This window comes from Lutra lutra, chromosome 10 (assembly GCF_902655055.1).
Source record: "Lutra lutra chromosome 10, mLutLut1.2, whole genome shotgun sequence".
Taxonomy (NCBI): Eukaryota; Metazoa; Chordata; class Mammalia; order Carnivora; family Mustelidae; genus Lutra; species Lutra lutra.
Window position 1 is genome coordinate 97,152,555 of NC_062287.1, and position 25,727 is coordinate 97,178,281.

General features: G+C 55.4%; 2 protein-coding genes across 13 annotated transcripts in view; both read left to right on the forward strand.

Annotated features, from left to right (window-relative positions):
• Nucleotides 1–5,318, forward strand: part of CREB3L1 (cAMP responsive element binding protein 3 like 1) — a 34,483-nt gene extending 29,165 nt beyond the window's left edge. For all 3 annotated transcript variants that reach the window (XM_047693198.1, XM_047693196.1, XM_047693197.1), the window contains 4 exons: nt 700–799; nt 1,735–1,861; nt 4,176–4,443; nt 4,632–5,318. In XM_047693198.1, coding sequence (XP_047549154.1) covers nt 700–799; nt 1,735–1,861; nt 4,176–4,443; nt 4,632–4,668 — 532 coding nt within the window. In that variant the 3' untranslated portion in view covers nt 4,669–5,318. The remainder of the gene's footprint in view (nt 1–699; nt 800–1,734; nt 1,862–4,175; nt 4,444–4,631) is intronic.
• A 7,218-nt stretch (nt 5,319–12,536) lies between these two features.
• DGKZ (diacylglycerol kinase zeta) overlaps nt 12,537–25,727 on the forward strand; it is a 41,402-nt gene continuing 28,211 nt past the window's right edge. For 3 of the 10 annotated variants that reach the window (XM_047690747.1, XM_047690748.1, XM_047690749.1), the window contains exon 1: nt 23,744–24,089. In XM_047690747.1, coding sequence (XP_047546703.1) covers nt 23,929–24,089 — 161 coding nt within the window. In that variant the 5' untranslated portion in view covers nt 23,744–23,928. Of the gene's footprint in view, nt 12,764–21,584; nt 21,769–23,743; nt 24,090–25,727 lie in introns of those variants that run through there. The other 7 variants (XM_047690743.1, XM_047690744.1, XM_047690745.1 and 4 more) reach the window with 4 other exon arrangements.

Genomic DNA, 25,727 nt, shown 5'->3' on the forward strand with positions numbered 1-25,727 from the left:
GCTATTTTGCCACCTGCTGTACATTCTGGTAACTGCAGCCCCACTGGCCAGCTAGGTGGAGGAAAGAAAGTTAAACTATAGTTGGCCAGGCACTGGCTGAGCACCCCCTGTGCGTGCCCAGAGGGCTCCACGTTGGGTGGGACCCAGTCCTAGCCCTCAGGGAGCCCACAGTTAGTGAAGGAGACTGACGTGGAAATCCACGAACAGAAATAAGGTGCTACAGGTGCCAGGATAAAAGCAACAGTGACAAAATTAACCAAAATGGTACCTACTATTTACTGGACCCTCCCTACACACTAGACACCTGCCAGACATGGATGGCTTTCTTATCCGTTCTGGCAGTCGTAGGGTACAAAGGAAGGAAGGTCAATGTAGCTGTGACTGGTGTAGGTGAAGATAAAGGTGACCTCAACCCAGGTGGGGCAGACCTTCCAAACCCACTTTGGCAAGGAGCACCACAGAGCACCCCTGAGCTCCCATAGGGTGACCCAGGAAATTCACCCCAAGATAGGCCCCAGGTTCCCCAGGCCACACCACAGAGGAGCCAACCGGGAGGTGACCTTTTCTGTCTTGACCGAAACGGGTACCTGGTGTGGAAGCCAAGTGTGGGGCCAGCCCGGGGGCTCCCTGGGAAAGTTCCAGGAGGCAGAGATGCCTGCTGGTGCAGAGCCTCCTGGGTGACCACAGTGCCTTCCTCAGGACCCTGCTCCAGCAGCTGCAGAAGCTTCAGACTCTGGTCACCAACAAGATCTCAAGACCTTACAAGATGGCCGCCACCCAGACTGGGACCTGCCTCATGGTAGGTGCTATTCCCTCACCACAGGGCCATGCAAGGACAAGTGTTCCCCAGGCTGGCTTTCTAGGAAGGCAGGCAGAACTCTGAGGGTTGGGCAACACCACCAGGATACACCACCCTAGTGCCTGCTGGGCCGGCTCTTGAAGACCCCAGCCTCTTTCACCAAGTGCATGGAGCCTTCCCGAACATGACCTTCCCTGACCAGTTCTAACACAATGTGGATGTGCAGCGACGCACATGAACCCAGTTAGGAGGTAGGGTAAGTCCCTTGAGGAGGCGGCTTCTATACCCTAAGGGGGAAAGGGCTTAGGGAGACACAAGGTTGGGAGACATTTGGTTCTTTCTTACTGGAATGAATAGTGAGTGAGGAGAAGGCTGAGCAAATCTCTAGAAACCCAAAAGAATGTGCAGGGTGTGGTTCAGGCATCTGCAGGTTCCTCTTGCACGCTGTCCTGGGAATGTGCAGCCTGGTACCTCCCGGCTGATCACTCCCTGGGGCCTCTGAGATCCTCATGCTGTCTGGTGTCAGGCACTGCATGGGCCCGGCTTAGTTCCAGATGTGTGACTCTTCCTCGTCCTGCTGCAAATCTGGTGTGATGCTCTGTCCCCCTCCTTTGCCCCCCACCCAGGGCCCCCCCACTCCTTTCTCCCTATCCTGATCTCCCACCTTACAGGTGATATCCATGTTGACTACTTCCCTCTTTTTCTGACACTGCCTGTGGTGGCCCCTGAGGGGCTGAGATGGCCTGAGCAGCCTCCTCCACCTTCTCCAACAAAGGGAGAAGACCACACATCTAGGAGGTGGTTGGCTCCGGGTGCTGCTTTCTTGGAAAAATACCAGGCTTTTTATACCTATTGTTTTGGGGGAAAAAAATTGGGGGTGGCAGGCGTTGCACCCTCCCCCAACCCGCTCTGACCCCCACTCTCTCCACTACCAGGTGGCAGCCTTGTGCTTCGTTCTGGTGCTGGGCTCCCTTGTGCCCTGCCTCCCTGAGTTCTCCTCCAGCTCCCAGACTGTGAAGGAAGACCCCGTGGCTGCTGACAGCGTCTACACAGCCAGTCAGAGTGAGTGCTCTCCGCCAGGCCATCTTCCATCAGTCCCAACGTCTGGGCATCAGCCAGATAAAAGACAGGAGCTGGGCGGGTTCCGGGTTGGCAACATCTTATTCTACCTCCTGGTTTTGCAGATGGAGAAACTGAGGCCCCCAAAGGGTCCATGATTTATTCAACATTAGTTGTAGAATTGGGGCTACACTGCAGGCTCCCTGATTCCAGCGCACCCAAGAGTGGCCTGCAGGGGTTGGGGGGAGGTTTAGGGGACAGCAGGAATGTTCCCACCCTACTGCCGCTCCCCCCGCCCAGGCCCCCATGAATTATAGTGCCAGTGGTTAAAGGGCATCTGCCGGGGACAATTAGCATTTCAGGACTGGGATAGCACCTGAGTTTGGGTTCAAGGGCACTCTTTGATCAGACAGTGGTGGCTGAAGCATCGTGTTAAGGAATGCCAGGATGTCAAGCATGGGCAGAGGAGGGGCAGCCGTGGTGGGAGCTCAGGTAGTTATCTCCCCGCGGGGGACCGATGGTGATTAAGAGCATGAGGCCTCAAAGTTCGTCATGTCTGCCATTGCCGCTTGCTAACTGCTTGACCTTGGGCACATGTCTTGAGCTCCCTAAGCTTTTGTGTCTTCATCTGAAAAACAGAAGTCCCAGTTCTGCACTCCCCGAGCATGGCAGTTGTCACAACTAAATGGCACAGGGAACGGAACGCACACTCTTAGCACAGGGTCTGGTACACAGCAGGCGCTTAGTCATTGAGCGCATCCCCTCCCTTTTTGAAGACTTTGCCAGGGGGGAAGAAAAGGTACACTAGGTGGGTGGCAAGGAGACAGCAAAGAATAGTCTGGACTGCCAGAAACAGAAGGTGCTTCAGGTAGACCTACAGAGGAATGTTCTCACGGTTCATCGTCTACCAGAAACGAATCATCAGGCAGGACAGGAGGAGGAAGAGGAAAGAGATGGGGGGGGGTCAGAGAGGGAGGAGATGGGGAGGAGTAGGATTCAAGAAGGAGGAATAGGCAGGGAGAATGAGCTAGACCATCGGGGCCTTGAAAGGAGGAAGGGGAGGGGAGGGTTAGGGGAAGAGGAAGTGGATGTGGCTAGCCAAAACCACTCCCTGGACAAGCGTGGCCTGAGAGGAGACAGGACAGTTGCAGAGGGAGGTGGGCCCTGGGGCTGTGAGAGTCGAGAAAGTCACATATCCGTTTTCCAAGGCCAGAGGCGCCCTGGGGTATTCGGAGTTTGGAGGTAGAGGAAGCAGGAGGAGAGGAAGGGAGGGAAGTGGGGGGTGGGGCCACTGTGGATGAACAAAGGGAGTCCGAGGAAGCGAGGAAGCGAAGGAATGAATGAGCCCCTTGGAGAGAATGCAGTGGGTGGCAGGCCCTGTGTGTGTGTCTGTGGTAGGAAGTGGCTTCTGGAGCCGGCTGGCTTTCCGGGCTGCTGCGTTGCTCAATGGCAGGGAGTGTCCTTCACATACTCTCTTAGGTCAGGGCCTGAGGGCCGGGAAGGTGGTGGTAGATCCTGGAGGCAGGCAGCCCTGGGTCTGCCTCTCCTTTCCAGTGTAGGCCAAAGTACCTGATAAGCTAGAACCTCAGTTACCTGTTCTCTGGAACAGGCCTAAGAATATCTCCTTTCCAGAAGTTTCTGTGAGATGCTCGTTATTTGATATACAGGTCAAAGGGCTTTGCACAATGCCTAGCACAGGGTAGATATCCAACAAACTGTTTCCTTTTCCTTCATTTTCCTGAAGGGCACACTAGGGCCTAGAACAGGGAAGAGGGAGCCAGGGTGGCTCTGGGGGTTAAGCCTCTGCCTAGCCCCCCTCACCACCCCCCACTCAGACTCCCTGCTCAGGGGGGAATTTGCTCCTCCACATCCCCCGCCCAAACCCGCCTTGTGCTCGCTCTCAAAAAAATAAAATCTCCAAAAAAAGAAAAGTGGAAGGATTTTGATACAAGGTCTCAGAGGAAGTGAGTAGTGGAAGTAGGATTAGAACCCAGTTCTCAGATGCCCCACCCTGGTACCCTCTGCTTGGGAAGAACTACTTTCTCAGAGTGCTTACTGAACAGTTTCAATCACTTTGTCCATAACGCTCTCATCAAACCACATCTACACAAGCTCGACCCTAGTATGCCTACTTTATGGAGGAGCAAACTGAGGCTCAGAAAGGCTAAAGCAAAGCCTAAGGCGCCAGAGGTCATACCCAAAGGCAGTGTTAGAGTTGGGGTTCTGACTCAGGCCTTCGTACTTCACTGCTGGGCCAGGAATGTGGCTGGGAGTGGGGAGGCTCGGCCCAGAGGTTCACCATCAGCTCTCTGTCCAGTGCCCTCCCGGAGCCTCCTGTTCTACGATGAGGGGGCAGGCTCGTGGGAGGATGGCCGCAGCGCCCTGCTGCCCGTGGAGCCCCCAGACGGCTGGGAGATCAAGCCGGGAGGGCCAGCTGAGCAGCGGCCCCAGGACCACCTGCAGCATGACCACCTGGACAGCACCCACGAGACCACCAAGTACCTGAGCGAGGCCTGGCCGAAAGACATCGGTGGAAACGGCACCAGCCCGGACTTCTCTCACCCCAAGGAGTGGTTCCGTGAGAGGTAGGTGGGCGGGGCCCCTTCCCTTCCGGGGCCCCAGGCTCCACCCATTCTCCGCTGGAGAGGGGCTGGACCCCATCTCAGCCACGCCTCCCCAAGGCCCCATCCCACCCGCATTCTGGTCCAGCGTGCAGAGTGGTGAGAAGGTCCTCAATGGACAGACTTACCCCAGACTTCTATTCTCTCTCCAGGGATCTCGGCCCCAATACCACCATCAAACTCTCCTAGGCACATCAAGATCCAGGACACAGGACGTCCCCTCTAGCACCCGGAAGAAGGGTGGTCTTGCTCTCTAACCCGGATCCAGCTTGTCCCCACCCCAGGAGAAAGGGTTCCACTTCTCCCCAGCCCTTCTTTGCCTACCAGGGCCTCTCCTTTCCCCATCACATTTGGACTGTTCCCTTGGGCGGACCACTCTGTTCTCACCTCTCCCTCCCACAGCCTTCCGTCCTTCTCAGATAAACCACTCACTGGGCTGACCCCCTCCTTTCTCATAATGACCGACTGGACCACTGCCTCCCTGCCCCCCCCCACAAACACACCCATCAACACACCAACACACACACCCCCTCACCCCCCACCCCACTGTACAGAGACCAAGAACAGAAATTGTTTGTAAATAATGAACCTTATTTTTTATTATTGCCAATCCCCTAAAATATTGTATTTTACAAGTTTCCATCCTCCCTTCACCCCTCCCTTGTTTTATATTTTATGAAGTTAGTGCGGGCTTTGCTCTTCCCCCGGCCCTCACCCGGCCTCCCCCTGCCGCTGCCCAAGCCGCTGGGCCTTTTTAATTGCCAAACTGCTTCTTCCATCAGCTCAGCACAAGCTTTAAGAAGGCAAAAGTAAAAAAAAAAAAAAAGATGCAGCATCAATTCCTGACTTTGTGCCTTTCTTCATGGTGGGGGGGAAGGGACTTTCTTCGTGGCAGGGAGGGGACCAGGACTGAGAGATGGGGAGTGAGAAGGGGAAATCTATCTTATATTCGGCCAGGGGTTCATTGGGGGTGTGGGCATGTGGGAGGGCATTTCTCCCTCTTCCAGCCAGGTGCAGGATTCCGACTAGATGCTCCAAGGATTCTGCTGGAGGCTGCTCCTCGGACTGCTGACAATGGAGGCAGAGAAGCAGATCAGCCACAGTCTTGGCTTTTGGGGATGCGAACTGCTAGGATCAAGCCTATCCTGTGGACCAGACGCTGTGCCGGACACTTCCCGTGCTCTACCCAGTGTGGTCCTCCTGACATCTGCCAACATTTCAGCCCTCGTGTCCTCTGCCTCAGCTGGGTCAAAGGTGCAGGCTCCACAGTCAGAGATCTATGTTTAACTCCTGAGGCTGCCGCTCCTTAGCTGGGCATGGTAGCCAGAATTCTAATGCCACCTCCAAGCTTCCTGGCCCCTACTCTGCTTCCCCACTGCTCCCCTCCCCCTCCCATACACACCTATTTAATCCCCTCCCCTTGAGTGTGCAGGAGACCTGTAAATACAAGGGGATGTCATGCCCATAATTAGGTGACCTTTTACGGCAAAAGTAAAGAGATTCTGCAGCTGTAATGAAGGTCCCAAATCAACAGATTTGGGGTTCATCAAAAGGGAGATGATCTTTGGTGGGCCTGGCTTAATCAGGTGAAAGCCATTTTTTTAAAAAGGCACTGAGCCTTTCCTGAGAAGAAACAGTCCCCTGTTGGCCTTGAAGCAAACAACTATGTGTGAAGTGCATGGAGGGGGTGGCCTCCAGGAGTTGAGGGCCAAAGTGGCAAAGCACTGAATTCCACCAAAAACTTCAACATGCCTCATCTCGGCTCCAGATGAGACCCCCCGCCACACACACACAGGGCCAGCAAGGCTGAGCTGACTATGGGCCATGGAAACTGAGATCATACGTATGTCATCTTAAGCTGCCATGTTCATGGTCATTTGTTACACAGCATAGGAAAGTGAGATACTATATAACCCGAATCTCTCTGAGCCTCCATTTCCCCATTTGTAAAACAGGACATAACACCCAAGGAATGAGGTAGTTGTGGAGTCAACAAGGTAAATTATGTAAGGGGCTTAGAGAAGGTCCTGGCCCATGGTGACTCCAAGAAAGATGAGCTGTGCATTTAGAGGCAATATCGAGCCCCCTCCTAAGGGCCAAGCTAGAGCGTGTTGTCATAGCACAAAGGAGGGCACCTCACCCAGACTGGAGGGCTTCCTGGAGGAGGCAACATGGACTGCTGGAAGTAGGCAGGAGAGAGAAAAGGGGCATTTCAGAAGAAGGGGAGCAGCCCGAGCAAAGGCCTCTCAGATGTGAGAGAGCAGGAAAACTTCAAGGAAATTCAAATCATTTAGAACAGCCCAATGGTAGAGAGCAAAGAAGCAGAGAGCTGAGGCCAGGTGGTGATCAGGGGCCAGATCCCAAGGGGACTCAAATGTCTTCCTAAGCAGGACGTGGTGGTGGGATGTGTCTACACCAGCTGCCCACCAGCTGGTGGAAACTTAGAACCTCAGAACTGGCCATTAGGCCATCCTCTCTCCCTTTTCCTTCACAGCCTCGTCTTGACCACTGGATAGGGACTTCGCTGCCTGCTGTTGGGCATCAGTCTGAGCTGCTAGGACATGCAGGCCTCTACAGCAAGGCCATGAGAGACTGGGCTCCTGGCCCTAAACTCCAGTCTCATTAACAATAACTTTTAGCAGACCTCTTTCCTGACATTCATCTGTTCCCTCTGTTAGTCACTCAACAAACTGTCTTCAGAGGTGCTAGGCTGGTGGTGGAGGCTGGGGAGTAAACCAGCCATCGGGGCTGGTGTGATGGAGGGCAAGGTGGACTTCATAGACTTCAGACTGGGTGAATCAGGGAGGGTCACTCAGAGGAGGTGGCCCTTGAACTGAGTCTCAGAGAATGGGTAGGAGTTGGTAAGGTAGAGAGAGGTAAGGGTGTTGGGAGTGAAGAGATTGGCCAAGGGCAAAGGTGTGGAGCCATGAGAAACAGGGCCAGGACTGAAGTGAGCCAAGGAGGGTTAGGGTGCCCTATGCATAGAGGTGCTTGTACAAACAAGCCTGAGAACGAGCCCCTCCTTAAACTGTACACCCAGGCACTCAGCTAGCCTCACCTGAGTCCTGGCCCTGGTGAAAAGGATGGCCTTTCCAGGGATCTAAACCAAGAACATATCATTCTGAAGGTGATGGGGAGCTACTGAATGTTTTTAAGCCAGAGAGTGAGATCATCAGATTTGCCTGTCCCACAGCTCTGCAGGTGGTATACAAGGATGAGACAGAGTCCAGAGATAATCAGAAAGAATTAACAACAGCTCTCACATCAAATTAGCTGTGGGGTGCAGGAGTGAGGGCAGAGCCTGGATGACACTGAAATGCCTGACGTGGAGGCCATGGTGGCTGATGAGATCATCAGAGGGGACAGAGAATACAGGAGGAAGAGCAGGTTTGGGGAGAAAATAATTCATTTGAGCACATCTCGAAGTTGAGTTGCCTGTAGAATGTTCCCGTTAACATGGAAGTCTAGGGCTTAGGAGAAAGGGATCCCTGGTGGAGATAAGGACATTGTCTGCATCTGGTGTGTTAAAGTCTTGAGTCTACATAAAGGGAAGAGAGGTGAGGGCAGAACTCCAGGAATATGGACATGAAGAGACAGTAGAAGGTAAGGAGTGCACAGGGAGGCTGAGAAGGAATGATCGGAGAGGGGGGAAAAAAAAGGGAGAAGAGAGTGGCCCAGAAACAGACAGAGGAAAGCCTCCAGGAGTGGAGATCAGTGGTGTCAGATGACATCTGAGAGGCTGGGAAAGATGAGAAGAACACAAAGTGTCTGCTCGCTTGGACAATGAGGAGGTCACCAGTGACCTTGGTCAGAGCTGTTTTGGGGAGAGGTGAGGTGGAAGTGAGAACAGGAGGGATGGATGGGAAGAGGACAGGGGGACCTGGGGATGCACTGAATTCTTTTGAGGAGCTCTGCTAGGAAGGAACAGAGAGTGGCACCTGGAGGGCAGAGGTAGGTGAGATCAAGAGCAATTTGGGGGCTGTTCATTTTTTTAAAGTTTTTATTTAAATTCCGGTTAGTTAACATACAGTACAATTTTAGTTTCAAGTGTACAATATGGTGATTCTTTTGGATGGGAGAAAGTTGACCATGGTTATTTCTAGAAGACAGGGAGCCCACAGAGAGGGAAGAGGATTAGGCGGGTGGGGCAAGCGTTCATGGAGTGGATGGAGAGGTCCACTCTGGACCAGAGAAGCCCAAACAAAGGGAGGGCATTCTGCAGATGCAGAATGTGGGGAGACAGGAAACTGAAGCAGACCCCCATTCAGCTCAGGTCTGATTTCAGGGTCATGAGATCCAGGCCCCCAACAGGCTCAGCGCTCAGCACAGTCTGCTTGAGTTTCTCTCTGGCTCTTCCTCTGCCCCTCCCTCCCAAATAAATAAACAAATCTTATTTAAAAGGTGGGGAGGGGCACCAGGGTGGCTCAGTTGGTTAGGCGGCTGCCTTTGGCTCATGTCACAATCCCAGAGTCCTGGGATCCTTGGGCTCCTTGCTCAGTGGGGAGTCTGCTTCTCCCTCTCCCTCTGCCCCATCCCCCCACTTGTGCGTGCACAAGCGCACTCTCTATCAAATAAATAAATAAAATATTTTTTTAAAATCCAAGGACATTGGAGCTACCTAGAACAACTAATCCAGAGAGCTCAGGGCTTGGTGAGGCAATCCAAGTGAGGCCATCTGCGATCACCACCCAATGTCTGTCCACCCAGGGCAGTGTCTCCTGCCTCTGTAAGGATGCAGGGTTAGTCTGTTTGCACATGCCACTTGTTGACATACGACCTCCTCAGGGTCATGCATCACATCCCTCACGTGTCCCTGGTGATGGACCTGTAGATTCCACACTCTGCCAGCCGCCAGCTTGGCCACACACACAGCTGATGGCTGTCCCAGTCCCATCCAGATTGCCACAACAGACCCTTGGTTACAACTGGAAACCGAAGCCCTAGAAGCAGGGAGAACAACTGTGGGCAATGCCTGGAGATGGAGTAAGCCAGACCGACGCTCCAGTTCCAGAGGGCTGGATGGTCCCAGGAGCCAGCTGGCTAAATTGTGGTGTAGGTAACAGGTGCTCCTTGGTTCGCTGGGGGAGCCAGGCTGAGAACTCACCTCCAAAGGAGGCTCAGTTGCTTTGTTAACAGAGTGGCAGTTAAGGGTGGAGGTCCTGACGTCTGCACTGCACTTGACCTTAACAAGTCACCCAGCTCTCAGAGCTTCAGTGCCCTCATCTGTGAAATAGTCCCCACCCTCCTGAAGGTGCTGTGAGGGACAAGTGAAAGCTTGCACACAAAGCTCTTAGCCCAAGGTCAGCTGCGCAGTAAACACTCGAAAATGCATTAGCTATCATTTTCTGGGTGCAGACGCAGTGGGCTGGAGATGAGCAGAGCCGCTAGCTGCATCCGGGAGAGGCTGCAGAAGGTCCCCGGACTAGTCAGGGGAGAGGGCCTTCATTCTTCCCTTGGATTCTTGGGAAGTGAGCAAGTGCCACAACTCACCCATAACACAGTCAACAGCAGGTCCTAAGGCGGGGCGGGGTGGGGGTGGGGGGAGGTGTGGGGATGAAGGGGAGATGCTTTAGTTTAAAAAGGTTTGAGTGGGGAGAGCTCCGGCAGGAAAGAGCTGAAGGAAAAACCAACCTGGAAACCCAGCAGCTAGGCAGCTGGTGAGGGAATGTCAAATCTAGCCCGAACTACCATAATTCATGGTATAGGAGGTTACCTTGGGCCAGGCTGCTAGGAAAATTAGCAAACCCAAAGGCACTTTGGGAGGTTGGAGGTAGGGGATGGCTCCCAAGTACCCTGCCTCACCCCCTCCAAGGGTGGGCTTCTTTAGAACTTGGATTTAGGGAGGAAGCTACCCTGTGGCCAAGAAGCTTAAATGCACTTCCATTTATTCCATTCACCCAACATGGGAGGACTGGACCAAGAGAAAGGTGGGAGGCAGAGCTGAGGGAAGCTGGGTCCTGCCCTTTGGTAGTTTTGTTTATTAAATAGTGATTTATTTGCTTGAATCACTTGAATAACATCTCAGTGTCCTCGTCTGTAACATGGAGGAAGTGATAATATCTACCACCCAGAGTTGTGGTGAGAATCAAATGAGATGTTAGTTATTGTTTGTGTGTGAAGGGGAGGGTGCTGACAGAGGCCCAGGAAATAGTTCTAGGGCTAAGGAGAGAGACAGCATCTGTAGCAGAGGATCAGGGAAGGGTTCCTGGGGGATGTGGCACTTGAGAATGGCCTTGACTAATGGACAGGATTTTAGAGAAGAGGACACACTCCAGGCCACGGGAACAACCTGTACAAAGACACAGAGGAGGACGGCCACTGTAGGACCGATTAGAGTTGGAGGAACCCTAAGTAGCTGTCCCCCTTTGTAGCCCATTCTCTAGCTCTGGGAATCTGGTGCTTCCCACCTCCCTGGGCTCACTGTCAGTGGCAAAAGATAAACCCTAGACTAGACTAGACACACACTAGATACCTGGGGAAGAGGGCAATAGGGTCTGGGAGGAAGGAGCATGACTTTCAGCTGGAGCCATCCAGGAAGACTTCCTGGAAGAGTGGGCATTTGAGTGGAGCCCTGGAATTTGAAATACATAGACAGGAGGAGATTGGAGATGAACAATGCTATACAGGCCTGATGCCAATTCCCAGAATAAGGAGCTCAGATGAGTGGAAGGAAATTGATGGAACCTCAGTATAGCATGTGGAAAGATGGAGGTAGGCCTTGAATGCCAGGCTAATGTATAGGCAAAGGGAGACCTTAAATTCCACAGAGGGGGAGTAAGTGCTATGGTCAAAGGCCAGCTTCAGGAAGATGAGTCTGGGACAGTGAAATGGAGGTGTTAAATCTGAGAAGTCAACGAGGGTCCCATCATCAACCAGATGTGAGGTTCAGATGATGAACATCCCAGGGACAAGAGGAGAGTATGCAAGGGGGAACCATGGTATTTGGAGGGGGAAATAGAGGAGTCCAAAACGGACTCCAAGGAGACCTCTCTAGTCCTTCCTTTCTGAATTGGTTTCCTCCTCTCCCATCAGCGTCAACTGACCCAGGAGGATGACTGAACCTTCTGGAAGACCCTAGCCCAAGAACCTTAGCGGGGTAAGGTCATAGGAAGCAGCTAGCTGGGCCTTGAGACCTCGGCTCCAGGGTCTGGACGTTCTCCGCCCCACCCCCACCCCCAGCTGTGGGTCCCTCTCCTGGAATAGTCCGGAAGAGCTCTAGGCCTAGAGAAGGGGTTACCGGCAATCAGGCCCATCCCCGAATTTAATGCACCCCAGAGCATTTTCCCCTTACTGTGCTCTTTCCCAAATCTAATTGGGTCTCTAAATTCTCGTGGCGCCGACAGGGTTAAAGCCAGCTCCTGTCACCGCCCCCGACCCCCCCTTCTCCCCACCTGCCCGGCGCAAGGGCGAATGCCGGAGCGGGAAAGCGCGGGACAAGGGCTGCGGGGGGCGGAGGGGGGGGGTGCATCGCAGCAGCTGAGTGACGGGCGGGGCTGTGATTGGCAGCTGCCGGGAAGCGGGGTGCGGGGAAGGTGATGCAGGGGTGGGCTCTGCCGGGCGCCCCACACCCCCAGCCTCAGCCCGGGGCAGGGTTCGTGCCCGCCGCCGGCTGGGCCGGGATCGCTCCTTCCGTGCCCCGAGCCGGCTGGCTGGGCGGGGAGGCGCCCTCCCCCTCCGGACCCCGCGGGCTGGCGGGTGTCTCTAAGGTGACACTCTGGTGCGCGGCAGTGGCGGCGGCTGCAGGAGCGCGCTCGCCGCCCGGGCTCCGGCTCGGTTCGGGCTCGGGCTCCAGCCGTCAGGGGAGCGCCCCAGCGCGCACGACGCAGCACCCCGACACCTACCAAGGACCCCCGGGGGCGCGGGACGATCCCCGCCAACCTTCCCCAGGCGCGTCGCCGGGCAAATCGCCGCTCCCGTCGTCTGAGCCTCGGCGTCGGGAGGGACGTGCGGGCCCCAGGTCTCCCCTCCCTCGCTCCCCGCCTCGCGTCCCGGGGCCCAGGAGGAAGGGAGACTGAACTTTAGCGGGCAAGCCCGAAAGGCCGCAGCAGCCGCGGGAAGAGGACGGCCGCGGGATGGCCGAGGGGCCGGGCGGCGCAGGGCCCCGCGGGGACGGGGCTGGCGGCGGCCGGGCAGCCGAGGAGGAGGTGGTGCGGCGGCGCTGCCGGCGGGGGGAGGAGGCCGAGGTCTCGCAGCTGTGGCCCGAGGGACCCCGGGGCATGGCCGCTATGCCCCCCGTGGAGGAGCGGTTCCGCCAGCTGCACCTACGCAAGCAGGTGTCCTACAGGTAAGGAGAATGGGGGCAGAGGGAAGCTCAAAGCTGGGGACCACCCCCCCTTCAGTCAACATTCATTGAGGACCCGCCGCTTGCCTGGCGTTACTCTAGGCCCTGGGGATTCAGAGATGACTACCAAGGGGTCTCTGCCCTCCGTGTGCAAGGGGAAGGGGCACTTCTGGGAGCCCCTCTCTCTATGAACTGCCCTATTCATCCAACATGGGATTACTGATGCTAACTGAGTACCAGACACTGTAGTAGGCGCCGAGGAGAGAAATAACCAAGACATCAAGCCTCTCTCTGCTGAGGAGAGCCCAGAGATGGCCCCTGGGCCCTTCTTCTGGGAGAAGAAGGACCCGGGTTCAGGCAATAGGCCCTACCTGAACTTTCTCGTGGGTTGACTCTGTGCTAGGCACTGGCTTGTAGAAGTGACTAAGGTGCTTCCCGACACCATGGCTGAGACCCTGCTGCCTGGAGATGAAGCAGGAATCTCCACCTGGACCTCTCTGCCCTGTGGGGCCCTCACTGGCATCCCCAGTGGTATGGTGAACCTCTCACTTCCCTCCAATCTTCTGCCTGTGAAAGGTTCCCAGCCTCTGGGGTCCTGCCATCTCCGCCCAGGAGGTTTCCTGGAGGAATTGGCTGGACTGGGTCCCAGAGACCACACTTATGACTTAGAATGGAGAGAGGAAGGGCTGCCCCTCCAACAAGAGTGGGGAATCTACCCCGAGGATAGGTATGAGGAGTGGGTGGGGGCAGGGCAGGGGCAGCCCTCCCCTTTCTCTTCCTCTCCCAGACCACAGCCTCAACTTGGACTTGCTGCCCCTCTAAATCCCCTAGACCAGAGTGACCTCCTCTGGAGGGTCCACAGGGACACTGAGGCATCTGCAGTCCTTGAAGCCATCAGCCCCGTTAGAGAGGACAGGTTTCCTGTCTGTTTACAACCTGGGGACTTGAGGTGCGTCTCACGCTGCCCCACTTCTCCCTGGGGCTTCTGGGAGGGGGTTTCATGAAACTGGCCCAGCCCTGGGAGCTTGAAGGACTTAAATGGATTATGACAGTACCAGGCCTCCATCGCTTGAGGGAGAATGGAAGAGAAGGGCAGAAAACTTCACCATCATGAAGTGAGATACTCAGAATAAATACGAAGTAGGTTGGGTTCACGTGGGCTCTACCTTCACTTTCTGGGGTATGTAAGGAATCAGGGGGCTCCATTTCCAGTTCTTCCAGGACACTAGGTTGGGAGGAGGTCATCATCTGTCCCCTGCCTTCTGGCTGCAGATAACAGAGCCCCTTAAAGTCCTCTGGGGGGAGGAGAGAGGACCAGAGACTGACGGTCAATGGAACAGAGAATGTAGAATCCTGGAAGAAGTATTAATCTGGGAGTCCAGAGGCCTGGCCTGTACCTCACTTCTGCCAGGGCCTGACTATATGTGTTTGAGCTGGGCAATCTGTCTCTGAGCCTCAGTTCTTCATCTGTAACATAAGGGGATGACCCCAAGATTTTCCTTGGCTGTGGAACAGGGACACACAGCATCTGAAGCTGGAAAGGAGGCCAGAATGGGGTTTAAGGCTTAGAGGATTGGAACCAGAGAACAACGAAAGGGCTGAGATGGGACACGTCCTTGCAAGCATGCATGCGCGTGCCCCCCCCCCAACTCCGAAGCAGTGGCAAGGGCTGGAATCTCCCCCAGGCTGGTTCCTAAGTGGACACCCCTCCTCAGCCCAAACTCGAGGCGTCTAGTCACAAAGGACACAGGGTGGCCCAGCTGTGGCTCCTTTCTAACTGTGAGACCTCCATGTCCCCTGTGTGAGGGCTACAGGAGACAGCGGTGGGGGGGGGGTCCAGCTGTCACACCTGGAGAGATCAACCCTGTAGTCAGGCCAGGAGCCCCATCTTAGGACCAGGGCAGCACAAGGCATTAAGGCAAGAGCTCCCCGAGGAAAGGGCAGAAGCAGCCCAGGAAAAGCACAGCCCTGGGCTTCTCAGGGCGACCCCAGTGGAATGAGCTGGGTTTCAAGCTAAGCCCTACCGTGCGGCAGCAGTCCTGCATGGCCTGGTGACTGATGCCACAAGGTTGGGGTGGCAGCGGTGGTGGGAGGGGGCTGGTAAGCCTAAGACCCATGGTGGCCTTTTCACATCCTCTGCCCACCACAGTTCCATGCTGCTCTGGCTCGCAGATAAACCTCCCACCCCGCTGTGAGGAGTTGCTAAGAAAAGCAGTTGAGAGCCCTTCACAGAGAGAAAAGGCTTTTAGACAGAACTGCGGAGGCACAAAAATCCGAGGGCCGAGGGGTGGAAGCGGAAGCAGGATTGAAGCGGGGCTGCCTCTGACGTAAGTGAGGACGGGGGCTTTCAGCAGGACACTAGAAGCTTTTAGGGACATAATGGCTTCTGGGAAATAGGTTCCCACAGCCCTACTGTGGGCTGGATGCAGCCCTGGCAGCTACTTTAGGAGGATGGAAAGATGGCAGGTATGGGCCAGTAGTGACTCTGGGTGGGCAAGGGGAGTGGGGGGAACTTCTCGTATCCACATCTGGGCTTGAGGACAGCTATCTCCCCTATACTTGAGAAAGTCCTGAATGCTCAGGAGACCATTAGAGGGCAGCGTCCAGCCTGGGAAAAGCCAGAGGGGTACCAAAGACATTAGGTTTGGTCAGAAAGGGTCAGGAGATGCGGAGCTGGGGCTTCTGGAGCTAAGCCCAGTGGTTACCACACCGCATCACCTGGGGATTTTTTTTTTTTTTTCAAAAACCCTTTCTAAAGTCCTATCCCTGGAGACCCAGCTATAGGTAGTCTGGGGTTGGACCTGAGCATCTCAAAAGGTGATCTGGGTAGAGAAGCACGTTTAGAAACCTGTGAAGAAGCTGAAGGAGAGAGAAAAGGTAACATGTGAGCTGAATCACTCCCGTGTGGCTGTCAGGGTCTCCCCCAAGCTGGGCACTCCTGTGGCCCCAAAAGGACCCTGAAGGAGGACCAGCACCTCCATCTATAGTTCCGGCCCTGGGCCAAGTGCTGCATGAGATGGAAGGGTGGGACATGGTCCCTTCCCCTGCCAAAAGTAAGATTGGTACGGGGCCAAATAGTAAATATCTTGGGCTTTGCAAGTCCCACAGTCTGCCATTGTGGCGCAGAAGTGGCCACAGACAATATGTAAATGAATGAGTGTGGCTGCATTCCAGTAAAACTTTATTTATAGACCCTGAACTTTAAATTTTATATCATTTCCACTGTCACAAATATTATTCTTTTGCTTTTTTTCCAACCATTTAAAATTATAAGAACCATTCTTAGCTCACAGCCATCCACAAACAGGCAGCAGGCCGGATATGGCCCATCAGCCACAGTTTGCCCATCCCCAATCCAATGGGATGCTATGGGACAAACACACAGGAAAGACAATGATGGTTGGCATTGAGAATCAACCTGGGCATTCGGGGAAATGGCACTCACATTCCCACCAAGAGAGGGCTTGCACACACACATGCTGTCTTTGGGGTCAGAGAGACCTGGGTGCTAATTCCTAGCTGGTTGAGTCACTTTCCCCTCTGACCCTGTTTCCTCATGTGGGAAACAGGAACAGTAATACCCGCACAGGAGAAGGGCTGGGAAGATTGAAGAAGATAAGACATGTAAAATTCCTGAGTCGTAGCAAGGATGAGACACAAGTTAGGAGATCTTTGGATCTCTAGAGCTGGACCTCCGGGGCAGGGGCTGGGGGGGGGGGCGCGGGTGTCCAGGAAGACCCCTGAAGGAAGTCGGCCCTGAGTGATGGATAAGAAGACCTGGGAGTGGCAGAGTTGAATGGAGACTAAGAAGAGCTGAGCACGGATGCCTGTCCCAGACTGCAGCTCTCCCCCTACCCCCTCCACCCCCAGAGAGGGGCTGGGAGGAGGGGAGCACTGGGGGTGCCAACTGGCAGGGAAGGGTGCCCCTCCTGTGGGCACGGGGCTGCAGGGACACAGCTCCTTAAGGGAGGGGCACCTGATCCAACTCTCCCTGCTGCTATTTACCAGAAGCTAAAAATAACCCAAGAGTGACAGGGAGATGGGGCCGATTTGTAATTTAAATAGCAACAGGATAAAGCGAGGAGCTGCAGGAGATCACATTCTGTCCTGAATTAAAAATGCAAAAACCGGGGGCCGAGAGCTGAGCTGGAGCTGGAGGAGGGGTCTGCTGCCAAAGGAAGCTGGAAGCTGGGGGGGTGTCTGTCTATTTTCCTTCCTTTGGGAAGGGCAGGGACCAGGCCCGGCCTGGAGATCCTTCCTCCCCTCAGGGACCTGAGGTTCTTGCTGACTAGGGAGTCAAAGGCCATGGAGGGCAGTGCCCAAAGGTGGGGCCAAGAGCAGTGCAGAGATTGGGATCCCAAAGCGGGGCTTCTCCAACCCTATTATGGCACACAGTGCTTGGGACATCCCCCTCCCCCCTACCCCAGTAGCTCATGTCCCCACCCCGGCACCAGAGGGACACAAGCCATTTGGGCATTTCGGAAGGAAGCTGGGAGGACCAGTTTGAAAGGGCGATTCTCTGGCGCACTGCTGAAAATCCCCGGCCAAGCACCGGGAAGCCTGGCTTGGAGTCTCATTTTTGCTTCGATTGGTGCAATTTCAGAGCAGAGCATTCAGAGGCCCCTGAAGGGTCCAGATCCCAAGGGCAAGGGTTGGAACAGGCTGGGGAAGACTTCTCTTCAAGGATATACGAAGTGGCTAGGGAAGGCATTAGGATGAGATTTGGCTTCTGCTGAGTTTGACTGTGCTCGACCTGTGCTCTTGACCTACAGATGTTTGCAGAGGGAAGGCTAAGCAGTGTTCATAGAGTAGGTGGGGATTCGAGGGCTCCTGGGCAGTTCACTCCAAAGCCCTTTTTACTCTGTCAGGTTTCCAAGGGCCTGGACTTTCATCTTTAAGGATCTTTTCTTTTGGCTCTAAATATACCTTTCTCTAGGAGGGATAATAAGACAGGAGGCATGAGGGCTGAAAAGTGCTTCTGCAACTACAATGTTTGACCTGATAGATGGGGGTGGGAGGCTCTGATGGCCGGAGGTCTGCTGATCCTGCCCCAGGGGCTTGGCTACAGCAGGGGTGGGAGGGAACACCTTTGGGCAGATCCAGCAGGCCCAGAGTAAAGAAGAACCACCCAGGCTCCTCTCACCTCCAGCCTGGGGACCTGGGAGGTGCCCAGGGACAGTTTCCAAGAGAGATCGTGGTTTGAGGGACTGTCCTTGAATTTCCAGTGCTATCCCCACAGTGGGGGAGGATCCCAGCTCCCCACTCCCGATTTCTTCCTGCACATGGCTTTCATGAGGCTGCCCAGAAGGAGCCTAATCAAATTTCCATCTGTCACTAACCAGGGGCACCTGCAAACCTACTCAGGTACATCTGTCTCCTCTGTGGGGGCAGAGGCGTCGCACCTGGGCAGAGGCCAGCGATCCGATCGGCAAGTGCTGTTGGGGTTTGGATGGCCCCCAAGGGCTTCAGCAGGTGCCTGGAGGACAGGCTTAGTGGCTGAGGAGGGACTTAGATTCAAAAAGTTCCCCAGGTCTCACCACAGCCCCTTGTGCAAGCTGGAAGCCAGTCTCCCTCCTTCTGCTCTCAGTCTGTCGGGTACCTTTATTCAGCATTTCTCCACTTCCATGGGAAGTTACTGAGCCCATACTGTGCGCTCAGCGCGGAGCTAAGAGCAGCACAGGGGTCAAGAATTTTGTAAGGAGACAAAACTGATGTGTACCAGTCTCCTGATCTAGGAATATTTTGGGGGACAGAAGTAAATGTCAGAGATAAATCAGTGGAGTGAGAATGCTGGCTCCAGGACAACCTTCGAGACTTAGGTATTTAGAAAATATTTTCATACAAATGAATAAGGAAAAACCTGGAGGCTGGGAAGGAGAGCCAAATGAATCAGGACAGAGAGATTTCAGAAATCATCCGGTCCAACCCAGAGATGTTAAGGGACGTGCCCAGAGTCACACAGCGAAGGGCTGGAGTTCGAACCCGTAGATTCTGCATCTGGGCCTCTTTTCACTTTCCCGCTTTTGCTTCTTGGGCCTGGGTTTGGAAGGATGGAGAGCTTGGCTGGTCAAGCCTGATGGGCAGATAGGCCAAGGAGAGCATCAGAGGCAGAAGGGATTGGCACAGGTGAGGGTGGCATGTTAAGGCAAGTGTGAGGAAAAAGAGAAGCGATGTTTATTGAGCACCTACTGTGAGGCAGACACCGGCATGGTGTGAGCTGAGAGAAAATCTCCACAGGGAAAGCCTGGACAAAGAGGCAAAAAAAAAAAAAAAAAAAAAAAGAAAAGAAAAGAAAAAGAAAGAAAGAAAGACACTGGGAACCAGAGCATAAGGAGCCTCGAAGGTCAGGCCAAGGAGGCTGGCTGGGCTGGTTTTGAGAGCAGAGGCTGTCCAGATCGTGGGTTGAGCATTTCGTGCCCTGGTACATTTCTTCTCCCCAGCTCCCTCTTGCTCATCCAGGCCACGGAAAGTAGAACACCTTGCCCTCTGGGGCCTCAACAAAGCCCAGAATAATTTTCTTACCCAGATTCCTCTTCCTGTGTGTATCTGGGTGCATTCTGAGGGGTCCCCAGCTCCCCAGTGCTGGCACATGTCGTCCTAGGAACGGTAAAGGGCGTCCTCCCCAGCACCGTGCACCTGTGCCTTCCAACCTTGTTCTCCCAACTCCACCTGGAAATTACTGGCTGCTTAGAGGAGCACAAGTCCAGGGGGATCCTGGTCCCACAGTCAGGACTGCTCTGCCTCTCAGAGCCTCCAGCCTGTCTGGTTTCCCCTTCAGGAGTCACATTTCCTGCTCTCTGTTGCTCCAGGGCTGCCAGAAGCCTCAGACTAAAAACAAGCCCAGCCCCATTTCCTCTGTTTAACTGCTCAAGCTCCTTGCAGAATCCCTGGGAGAAGAGTAAACGGCCCTGCAACAGTCGCCTTCTAGAAGAGGCCTTGGCCTGGCTGGCAGAGTCTCTGATGAGCTACAGCACACAGGACCTGCCCAGAGAAATTCAGAGATGACGGGTTGGAGGGAGAGCTGTGGAAACGGGAGTGCCGAGCCTCAGAGTAATCACCATGCTATGTCTCAACCCCAGAGAGGCCAGGGATGTCTTACTGAAGGATACAGACTCTGGGGTGAGGTTCTTAATTCTACAGCTTACCACCTGGGTGACCTTGGACAAATGAGCTTAGTAGTTCTGGGCCTCAGTTTCCCCATCTATAAAAGGAGGAAAAGAACAGGATAGGGTCATTGTAAGGATTCCAAAGCTTCTGGCACAGAACTCTTCCAAGAAATATTAGCCATTGTTTTATCACTACTGGGTGTTAATTATTCATGACATAGCATGATTTATTAAACAAATATTTATTGAGAAATATTATGTCATGAGGGACACAAAGGTGACTATAGCACCAGATGGAGGTTTCCAAGGGCTGGGATGGCATCGTGTGCATTCCTGTGTCTGCAAGTTCTGTAGTGTAAATGTTTATTGAACTGAACTGACACCATTTCTGTCCTCGAGAAATTTACAGCTTTTCTGGGGTAACAAACACATACAAAGCTAGAACTAATTACAGAGCAATGTGATTTAAAGAGTGCTTGAGGAAGGGACGATTTCCCTCCCAGAACCAACCCTAACAATAAAGAGTAAGTGTATGCCTTACTATTTATTTACCAAATCTCCAAAAAGGCCTCAAAGTCCAGCAGGCCTTTTTACTATTTTTCAGACATATCAAGTATTTTCCTTACTCAGGGCCTCTGCCGCATCTGTTCCTTCTACCTAGAATGCTGTTCTCCCAAATAGTCATGTCATTTGCTCTCTTGATTCATTTAGGTCTGTTCTGAAATGTCACCTCCTCAGAGGAGCCTTCCCTGATCTCCTACCCAAGTAGGAGACCAAACTCTTTCGTCCTCATCAAACTCTTTCCCCTGCATTTTAGCTTCATTTTTCTCTATAGCACTTGCGACATTATTTCATGTATTATTTGTCTCCTAGGTGTCTTCCCCACTAGAATCTGAGCTGTGTGAGGTTGGAGCTCTTGTTCCTCGTTCATTATTATATGGTCTGATACAGTGCTTGATGCATAGAAGGCACTGAATAAATATTTACTGAACGGTTTCATTTGTAAACCCTTTTACCTCTTATTTAATCCTCACTAAACTCCATGGGCCCCATTATTACTATCACGCCCCCTTCCATTTTACAGATAAGAAAACTGAGTCTCAGAAAAGCTCCCTGACATACATTCCTCCGTCTGTCTGTTTATATCCTACCTTATTGGGTTGAAGATGACTCAGAGAAGTAACCCTCTCTGACCTGATCCAGTAAGTGGCAGAAACAGGACAGGAGCCCACATCTTCTGGCTCTGTTCTGGTTACTCCTTCCACTCCGCCGCTGTCCCACGAGCCCTGGCCCTGCATTATATGGTGTGATGCTCGCAGAGGTGTAAAGGAGAGAGAGGAGTGTGGGGGCTGTCCACTGCCCGCCCGTTTACCCTCATAGTTGTGATGAAGCGGGAGATCTTAGCAGGACCAAGAGGGGAAGAGCACAGAGAGTCTGAATGGAGAGGAAGGCTGGACTGAAGCTTGAGGTTCAGATTCCAGCCCAGGCAAGCCTGGCGGCTGATGGGCAGCCTCTGACTCGGGCTGTCTCCTGGCTGCTGGGCTGGGCTTGTCCTCACCTGCCTCCCGCCCTCCCATGCAGCTCCTCTTCCCAGCCAGCCTCCTGCCCCAGCCAGCGGAAGGCGCCTGCGAGGCCTTGGTCCTCTTCTGGGGCAGCCGGCCGGCCGGCCTCTTACAGGGCCCCCCGGTCAGGAAGTGCCGAAAGAGGAAGAGAGTCGCCGGGCAGGATGAGCGTACTGGGGGCTGGTCACAGTACCGGGGGAGGCTGCGATGAGGCCACAGCTCTGGGCCCCGTGGAGGCGCTGGGGACAGAAGAAGGGGAAAAGCCAGGGGCACTGAGGCAGATGTGGCGCTACCGCTCCTGGGACGTGCCACAGATCCCAGCCGAGGCCCCCCGGACACAGTAGGTACTCGAGGTGGCCCAGGAATGGGCACGGGGACCTCTGGCCCTCTCTGAGTCCTCTTTTCTCTTGGCTGGGGGTGGTGGCAAACGTGAGCTTGCCCACCTGTAGTCCAGCGGCTCTGCAGAGGCTCAAAAAAGGACAAAGGGGCTCTTGACGGGGTGAGGGGATTTCTGATGTTTGAGTTGTTGGGGGACTGTGTGCGGGAGGCTGGGTTGTTGAGGTGAGCTAACAGCAGAGGGGCTGGGAAGAAGAGCCCCCTGCGGGAGTGCGGTTTTGGGCGTTGTAAGGCTGTGTAAGCAAACTCAGTGGGGTCTCCAGCTGCCTCTCTGGTTTCCTCCCTCGGAGCTTGGTGTCTGAACCATTGGGAAACTTCCTCAGAGGGACCCATGCACCCCAGAAGGACAGTGTCAGGCCCACTTGGGGATTTCACTGCCCTCCTCCTGGCCCCCCCGGGCACGTCTGCTAGCTGGAAGGCTGTGCCGACCTCCCAGGTCAGACCTTCTCCAGGCCCACAGGAATCTTGAAGGACGTTGGGAGAAAGTTCTGAGCTTCTGGGTGCCGGCTATTTCTCAAAACCACAGGCATGCCCATAGGTCACAGCCCTGAGCATTGGTTATACGTGGCTGGGTAAGGCTGGAAAATGGGCTGCCACGAAGCCCATTGGAGAGGGTGAAAGTGAAGGTGACACAGGATGTGGCTTTGCAGAGAGGAGAGCTAACAGAAACAGCGGGCAACTGATGTGGGCATCGGGGTGGCAGAGTTTGGGAGGAAGAGGACCATGTTCTCCAGGTTCCTGGCCTCCGTTGGTCAGCCCTGCAGGGGCTGTCAGAAGCTGCCCAGCTGCTGGTTTCCAGCACGTGTCCTGGCTGTACCACCCCCAGGGGACTCCTCTGGTTCCAACTGCATTCCTCATCTCTAGAGGGTGATGACCTCTGCTGCCTTTGGGGCTGTGTGTGTGTGTGTGTGTGTGTGTGTGCATCCTCGAGGTATGTTTCTGGGTGGATGGTACGTGTACAAGAGGGACGTGGCCACCATAACTGTTCTTCTGGGGGGGGACCTGTGAGCAGGAGAAAGATGTGTATGTTCCCTGTGGGTGTCTATCTTGGTGAATGAGAGTGTGGCCCTTATGTGTGCATCTGTATGAGTGTGTAAGAGGCATGCGGGTGACTCCCATAGTGTAAGAGATGGACAGGATCTATTGGATATTGTTGTGGGAAAACAACGATTGTGTTAGGCGTGTCCAAAAGGGTTGGAAACAACTGTGAACAGCTGAGGAGATGAATTTGTATGAGAACCGTGTATGTTCTCTGTTGGCGTGTGCTAGGGTCACTAAGTGACTTTGGTCCTGGTATGTATATGTCTGAGTGTGATGCCGGGGTGAGATATGTCTGAGTGTGATGCCGGGGTGAGACGTGTTCTTAGTTTAAGTAATGAGTGAGCAGAAGTGTGTGTGAGAGGCGTGTGTGTTCTGCGTGTACTGGGAAGACTATGTGACTTATGTTCCTGGGGGTGTGATTTGGGAGAGCCAAGGGGGTAAGGGCGGAGACTGTATGAGTGGTTGTGAGCAGGCACGGGGTGTGCAAGAGAGGTGTCCGCACCGGTGTGGCTGGGGCAGAATGGTGGTGACAGCTGCCCTCGCAGGGGTTCACTCGTGAGCGTGTGGGTTGTTCAGGGCGGGGCTGAGGGGAGGAAAAGATCGTGTGTGCCTGGGTGTGCCCGCGTGTGAGACCCCAGGAGATACTGTAGGATCCAGGGGGACCAGCCTAGGGGTGGGGAGGCGGGACCTCCGGGGCCCCGCCCCTCCCGGGCTCCGCCCTCTCCTGGCCGCCGAGGCGTGTGGTAGCGCGGCCGGCGGCCGGCAGAGGGCGCCGCGAGCCGGTGCCGCCGCGCAGCCGAGGGGGCGTGCTCGGCGGCGGGCAGGCAGCGGCCCGGCCAGCTATGCGGGGTCCTGCGGCCGCGGCTGGCGGCACTTCCTGGAGCGGCGGCGGCCGCTTCCCGGGCACCTGGGCGTGGGGCGCGGGGACGCGCGGCACGGGGCGGGCGAAGCGAGGGCGCGCCATGGTCGCTGCAGGCGGCGCGGAGCCGGCGTGCTAAGCCCCGGCCGCCGGCCCGGCATGGGCGTCTCCCGCGGGCCCGCGGCCGGCCGGGGCTAGGGCCGGATGGAGCCGCGGGACGGCAGCCCCGAGGCCCGGAGCAGCGACTCGGAGTCGGCCTCCGCCTCGTCCAGTGGCTCCGAGCACGACGCGGGTCCCGAGCCGGACAAGGCGCCGCGCCGCCTCAACAAGCGGCGCTTCCCCGGGCTGCGTCTCTTCGGGCACAGGTGAGCGCGGCGGCAGCGGGGTGGGCACCGCGGCACCGGTCGGACACCGCGCCGGGCTCCGGGAGGAGCCGTCTCCGGACTGACAGCGAGTGGAGGTCTCGCCCGGCGCCGGCCGCATGGGCTGAGTTGGCTTGGCTCCGCGTCGGGGTCAGCTCCTAGAGTCCCGGCACTGGCACCGGGTGGGAGTCATTCGCTGGCACCCGCGGCTTAGCGCGCCTCCTCTGTGGTACCAAGGCAGGGTCTGCTTCCAACTTGCCTGCGGGGTAGGACCAGCAGGTAGGGTCCCCCCTGACTGGCCGCTCACCCGTTCTGGGCACTGAGAGAACAGGGCCTCCTCTGAGCCCCCTGGCTGCAGTGAAGTGGGGAAGGTGTCACGGCCGCCCCCAACCCCTGCGCCTCGGTGGGGCCGTTTGCCTACCGCCACTGCACGGCATCTGCAGAACATGGCCTCTGTTGATACTGGCTGTCCCAGAACACTGGCAACTGAGATAATTGCTCATCACTGTAAGCCTCTCCTTGAGGTTGGGGGTGCCTGGCCACCTGTTCTATATTGCTCTTAATCAGTGGAGAGACCCTATCCTCTACCTCTGCTATGCGGTAGGCATTGCTCCCCCTACCCCCATCCCGCTCTTGCTGGGTGAGGGATGGGGTGGGCAGCAGTCTGAAATCTGCGCTGTGGCTCTTCAGGCTCCGTGCTGCCTCCTCCTCCTCCGGCACACCAAATGTCACTGTCTTATGCCTGGGACAGGGTTGACCAGGACTCTGCTGAGGAACTGGGGGAGGGTGTGGAAAGGTGGAAGGCAGGCGGCTCATGGCATGTGTGCCCGCGTTGGCTGGGAGTCCTTCCTGCCATGCAGCCCTGGTGTAAGGTGAGGGAAGGTGGAGCCCCACGAGGACCCCACCTGGCTCCTTGGGCTTTTTCCTGACTGACCCCTGCCCTTCTCATTGGCCACGGAGCTTGCAGCCAATCAGCTAAGGACCCCAGAGCCAACTCAGGCTGGACTCTGACCACTTGGAGCCTGCCCAAAGCCTCCCTCTCACTTTTCTTCAGTTGCCCTGGCTTTGTGGCATTCGGCACACCCCCTCCCCGAGCTTTGCCCTGACCCTTCCCAGGGTAGACTTTACCCACCAATAACATGGGCAGTTTTCTCCTGCTGTGCGGCTTGGCAAACCTGTAATGCTGACCTGTGCCCTCTGCCAGCCTTACCGTGGCCGGGGCCCTGTTCTTTGTGTCACCAAGCACACCCAGAGATCAGGATTCTCACACTGCCAGATGGAGCTCCGTGGGCTCTTGGGAAGCCACACAAGCTTCGGTGCCATATAAAACGGGGCAGGGTGCAAGGCGTCCAGTACCTCATTCTGTCACCCACAGCCCTACAAGGTGGAGCAGTTTACACCCAGCCCTGCAGGATGTAGCCTCCAGTGTTCACAGGCTCCGGAGGGGGAGGGAGGGGCTCCGCCAGAGGCTTCCTGTCCCTGCCCACAGGGTACCAAGTGTCGGGCTCTTGTGACCTGTAGCTGTGCCCCTCCTGAAGGGCACAGGTTAGTGCAGGTGGGGTGAACCTCAGGCACGTTCAGGGGGGAAAGAACAAGAAGCAAGAGAACCAACAAATACCTTTACGTAATTCTCTAAGCAGG